This window comes from Micromys minutus (genome assembly GCF_963924665.1).
Source record: "Micromys minutus genome assembly, chromosome: 11".
NCBI lineage: Eukaryota > Metazoa > Chordata > Mammalia > Rodentia > Muridae > Micromys > Micromys minutus.
Genome location: NC_137980.1, coordinates 56,393,302 through 56,399,459, shown reverse-complemented (window position 1 = coordinate 56,399,459; position 6,158 = coordinate 56,393,302). Strand labels below are relative to the sequence as shown.

The window sequence follows — 6,158 nt, the reverse complement described above, 5'->3', positions numbered from 1 at the left end:
AGCTTTCTCTCAGCAGATGTGTCCTGTGCCTTAGTTTCTGAGGATCCAGTGAGATGATAGATACAAAGTACATCTTGAAATCATTGTTTATTTTTTGGTAGTAATAGGTAGAGAATCACGTTCTCTTATGTCTTTATTTGAGGTATTCTCTTCTTTGAACAGTAGTAGGTACAATTAGCATGTTATCAATCTTAACTCTTGATTACCTTTTCCTTTTATCCAAAAATAAGATCTGAATTTTTAAAAATTTATTTAATGTGAGTGCACTGTAGCTGTCTTCAGACACACCAGAAGAGTGCATCAGATCCCATTACAGATGACTGAGCCACCATGTGGTTGCTGGGATTTGAACTCAAGACCTGTGGAAGAGCAGTCAGTGCTCTTAACCTCTGAGCCATCTCTCCAGCCCCAAGATCTGAAATTTCTTAATCTTCATTTTCTCAAGGTTAAGAGAATCTGTAATTTTATAGATTCTCTTATGTGTTTCTGGTAGGTGAAAATCTTTTGTGAAAAAATGGTAAATTGTATTAAACTATATACGCTTGAAACCAAAACTATTGTCAGTAGCAATTTTTATAACTATCATAAATGTAGTATTCTTTAAAACAATAGCAAACTGAACTGTATTCAAATCTGGCCAACACAAGTAGGTACTACTAAGTCCAGTTTTATTATAAAAAGTTGACTTTGAATCATTGTGTTTTTAATTTTCTGAGTTTTCTTAGTTGTTTATATGTTATGAAAGTCTTGATTAGATTGTTTTATAAAAAAAATTTAAGCTAAAAGTATTTTTCAGACACAACATAAAATAATGGATGATTTTACTACAAAGACATTAAAATTGACTCAACAACATTTGATGGCAATGACCTATCAAGCTCGGGAACGCAGGTCTGTAGCACAAATTTGTCTGGTAAACTTGCATACTGTGTGCTTATGAGCTGTTAGTCCCATGGTTTAAAACTATCAATTTTCTCCTTTTTAATAGGGATGAAAATATTGATAAATTGCAAGTCACTCTCCTAGATGAGCTGGAAAAAGTTGAAAAAGCCTCACAAACTTTTCGAGACTTGGAGAAAGAGCTTGTGGTTTGTTTCTAAAAATTAAAAGTTTTTTAAATGATTAAAGTCTAAGTATAGGTCTTTAAAATTGTTTGTACTCCTATGTGAGAGACTGTTGCAGGTCTGTTGATTGACAAATTGATTGATTATTATTTAAAGCATAGTTCTTACATAAGCTGCAATTGAACTCTGAAATTTCCCACAAGTTTATAACAAATATCTTTGTTAATGTGGGAGACATCTGAGAGATTTTACTTCTAGTACTTGTAATGTGAAAATGTGTATACTTTTAATCATGTTAAAGTAAAAGGATTTTTTGTACCTTAAAACTTAGGACATGGAGGAAAAGTTAGTTCAGAAGATGAGGGCGTATCACCGAAGCGAGCGAGAGAGGTTAGTATGCTTTTTTAATGGACAGACTGTACATTTGTAGGTGAGACATAATATATGCTACACTAGAGCATATATATATTCTGTACATATAGTGGAATGTGAACAGATACATAAAAAGTTCATTCTCGTTTTATTTATTAGGTTTCGTGTTTTGAAAACCTCACTGGATAACAGTTTTCTTGTCTATAATTCTGTTTATGAAAAGACTGTTTATACATCTGAGGTATAAATTTTCTATACTTATCTTGTAACCTTGCTGGTTAGTCTAACTCATCTTTTTGTTGTGAAAATCTGATAAATTTCATGAAGGAAATATGTTACTTGCAGATGTGTTTGATGAAAGCAAACATGAAAAAACTACAAGACAAGCTACTTAAGGAGATGGTGAGTGAGTTCAGTGTCTGCTTCCATCTACTAGGCTGGCTTTTGTGCCTTTTTCTGGCTGTTTTATATAATAGGTTCTTAATTATGAGCCCAGGCTGGCCTTAAACTTGTGATGCTCCAGCCTTAGCCCCCAGAATGCTCAGATTGTAGGCATGGACCACCACACTTTTTACCTCGTGTTGTTGCTCTTCATACTTGTCTGCTTACTTCTTTGGGAAAAACAAAGAGTTTTGTTATTTTCTTTTGGAGTTTTTGTGAAGGTTTGGAGAAGGCAGGTTCAACCTGACCTGATGACTTTTAGTTCTTTAAATTATGGGAACCTTGTAAGAATAGATGAGGGATCCCTTCAGAGGAAACAGATAATGGTTTGCAAATGTTTACTTTAACTAAAGCCCAGCTCAGACTACTGAGTGGAAGAGCTGTTACCAGGATTAGCAATGATACTTCATTGATTTTCATAAACAAACATAGTTAAGTAGACTGCCCTGTGACATTCTAGGAAGAAGTACTCTCCAGAAAGACACATGCCACTGCTTCACACAGACATGGTTAGGGGTTTTCTCAAAGTTTTTAGTACAGAATAATACAGTAACTTTATGTATATAAAGTACTAATACGTGTAAGGCTTTACTGGCATGCAGTGCTAAGTGGTGCAGAGGTTGGGAAGCTGTAGCCAGGCTCCCACAGCTTGAGCAAATAAGCCGCTAAGTTTGTCCTCATGGAAATTTTTTTTATGTGGAGCTTTGGAAGATTGCAATTCTTTTCTCTAGTATCATGAATATTGCTGATGATGGGAGAATCCTCTAGATAACCTCCATGCAGACCCTAAGGGAGTGGGTGGACTCAGCACTAATTGTATCTTTATGCAAATGATTCTTTCCCCTTGGTCACAGCATGAAGAGGAACTTCTTAACATACGCAGAGGACTAGAGTCATTATTCAAGGCTCATGAAGGAAATGAATCCTGAAAGCTGGTTATTGTCAATGCATTTTATCTGATTAGTGTTTGTGTATAAATAAAAAAACAATAAAGTACCTTGCAAATATGCATCATCTAAGCCCTTCTATGCTTGTGTGCAAGAACCTCCTGACTCAAATGTTAGAAAAGAAAAATGTGACTCCAAATGCAACTTGTGTGTCTTATGAACACACAGTAAAAGAAGCTGACTTACTTTGGACCATATTTTTACATAAAGTTTTACATAAAGTGTATTTATAAATTAATGCAGTTTTGGAATAAAATATACTGAAATTTGCATGATCGTTTATAAATATAAAAGTAAAATATTAGATGGGAAAGGTTCTGCTTTTAAATCTTTACTTGGTTAGTATCTGTGATGGTTTGCATATGCTTGGCCCAGGGAGTAGCACTATTAGAAGGTGTGGCCTTGTTGGAGGAAGTGTGTCACTGGGGGTGGGCTTGGAGACCTTCCTCCTAGCTGCCTGAGGATGCTTAGTCTGTTCCTGGCTTTCTTTGGATGAAGATGTAGAACTCTCAGCTCCTCCTGCACCATACCTGCCTGGATGCTGCCATGCTCTTGTCTTGATAATGGACTGAACCTCTGAACCTGTAAGCCATTAAATAATTAAATAATTATATTTATATATAATATAAATATATAAATATATATATAATATAAATAAACAATTAAATGTTGTTATTTATAAAACTTGCCTTGGCCATGGTGTCTGTTCATAGCAATAAAACCCTAACTAAGACAGTATCTTCATACTTTTAGATATATACAGTTCCAGTGCACTAAAAGTGTTAAAGTGCCCTATCACTGTGTAGAGAAGTCTTAACTCCAAAGCAGGCTGCTTGCCAATTTTTTCTAAGCTCCTGGTATTCACCTAATATTTTGTTAGATTATATTTTAAATAAATGCTTATTTTACTATTAAAATGCTTATTTTACTTGAGTAAGTATAATTACTTTATAATTACTATTATTGCATTTTGTGAACTATGAATTACAAGCCACCTTCAATCAGACACTTGAAGGTACTACCAATCTGAAGGTGATAGAGTATTTGAACAATACCAGCCTTTAGACAAGCACAGATACATTCTTGTGTATTCTGTTGACATCAATTAAGATTTTAAGATTTAAGAAAAAAATGATGGGAATTTCTAGTTCAAAAAGATATTTACATATAGCTCTTAGATGAATTGTGTATATAGCAAAGACTTGCTAAGATTAATTTTGTAGCTCTTGCTTTACTTTTGAGACATGGTCTGTAGACTTCTGGCTAACGTCAAATTCAGTTCTGCCTGCAAACATTAAAGGCATGGGCCCCCAAAACTGGCCTTCAAATGATGTATTTTTTAAAGATTTATTTTTATTTTATTTATATGTGAATACACCGTAGCTGTCTTCAGACACTTCAGAAGAGAGCATCCTGTTACAGATGGTTGTGAGCCACCATGTGGTTGCTGGGAATTAAACTCAGGACCTGTGGAAGAGCAAACAGTGCTCTTAACCACTGAGCCATTTCTTCAGCCCATGATGTATTTTTAAAATCATTAGTTTCAGTGTTTTTCTAATTGTTGTACATTTTAAACACATTCAATAAGGTTATCCTTGGGATTATTCTAAAATAGATCCTAGAATGGAGTAATTGAGTTCTTTTTCATACGCTAGAAATTTTGAGTGAGATTAATGGTTACACTGTTTTGAACCTTAATATATACTGTGATGTCAAATTTATACCGAAAAGAATAGTAGTTCCATACTAATGGAACACCACCTTTAACAGCAATAGTCTTTGTTATTTACCTAACTTTATGTGCATTTTTAATAATTCAGGTGAGTTATTTTGGTTGTGATTTTGAATATTGAAGCTCAAAATAGATTTGATAATTTACTTAGGAGTGTTCTGTCATTCATGTTTAATAGCTATGACATAATCATTTACTCTTAAATTTAGACCAGGAGTTAGAAACTTGCTGTTCAAGGTCCATGTGATATGCTTTAGGATTTATAGGACAAAAAACAATTTAGAAATAGAATGTGTGTGTTTACATAACTATTTCTAATATAATCATTTAGAAATGCCAGAGCTGGCCAGAGAAACAGGTTAACTATCTGCAGATCCTTACCTTTTCCTCCTCTCCTCCAAACCCAATTTCTCAGTCTCATCCCCAGCACTGTAGCAGACTATTTATTGTGGCTTCCCCTTCCTTTCTGCCCCCATTTCCAGCAGCTCATGCAAATATTCTCTAACATTCCTTTCCCTATTCATCTCTTGATCCCAATTCCCAATTCTAGCAGGCATCCCCTGAGAACCTACAGGCCAGGCCACACCAGCTATAAAAGCAGATAAGGGTAACTGCAGATCTTTCTTCACTTTCCCTTTTCTCCTCCAGATCCAATCACCAAGTGTCACCCCCAGCTCTGTAGAAGACCACCTGTCTTGGCCTCTCTTTGCTCTCTGCCATTCCCAAGATGCTAAGCAGATCCTGGTAGAACTCCCTGCTTTCATTCCTCCTGTGGGACCCCCAGTCTATCTTTGTTCCTAAGAATTAGATCCCAACATATTCTATGTAGAAACCCCCAATGGCCACACCTAGTAGGATCCCAGAATTCCCTACTAAACAGCACAGGGCTACCATATCCCCTTAAGCAAAAGAGTGCAACAGAATGAAAGAATATATCCACCCAACAAGGACAATAGCACGTCAGCAACTAGAATTACAATCATCCCAAACCCAGATACTTAGGAACATAACACAGTAACAGCCAGGACAATCAATGTCTTTACTAGAACCCAGCAACCCTACTACAGCAAGCCTTGAGAAATGGAACATAGCTGAAGCAATAAAAAGCCCTTAAGACAGTCGTGTGGATATAGAGGTCATTAGAGAGTAAATGAATAAAAACCTTAAGGAAATTGTGAAAATGCAAGCAAGCAGTGGGAGAAAACAGATAAAGTTTAAGGATCTAAAAATGAGAATAAAGAAAACCCAAAGTGAGGGAAATCAGAATATAAAAATTTTAGAGACTCAAATAGGAACCTCAGAGGCAAGTCTCGCCAACAGGTTATAAGAGATGGAAGAGATAATACCAGACATTGAGGACAAAAAAAGAAAACAATACCTTGGTCAAAGAAAATGTTAAATCAAGAAAATCTCTAGCATAAAACAGCCAGGAAATATGTAACACTATAAAAACCAAATCTACAATTTGATAAGGATAGAAAATCCCATTTCAAGAGTACAGAAAATATTTTCAACAAAAATCATGGAAGACATTCTTTCTAAAGGAGATATCAAGGCACAAGAAGTGTATGGAACACCAAATAGACCAGATCAGAAAAAAAT

General features: G+C 35.3%; 1 protein-coding gene across 1 annotated transcript in view; it reads left to right on the top strand.

Annotated features, from left to right (window-relative positions):
* Positions 1–2,806, top strand: part of SYCP2 (synaptonemal complex protein 2) — a gene marked incomplete at both ends in the record, with an annotated part of 58,735 nt that extends 55,929 nt beyond the window's left edge. Inside the window, 6 exons of the mRNA XM_080925588.1 lie at positions 797–891; positions 989–1,088; positions 1,396–1,454; positions 1,596–1,677; positions 1,782–1,838; positions 2,732–2,806. Coding sequence (XP_080781714.1) covers positions 797–891; positions 989–1,088; positions 1,396–1,454; positions 1,596–1,677; positions 1,782–1,838; positions 2,732–2,806 — 468 coding nt within the window. The remainder of the gene's footprint in view (positions 1–796; positions 892–988; positions 1,089–1,395; positions 1,455–1,595; positions 1,678–1,781; positions 1,839–2,731) is intronic.
* Between the last annotated feature and the right edge of the window lie 3,352 nt (positions 2,807–6,158).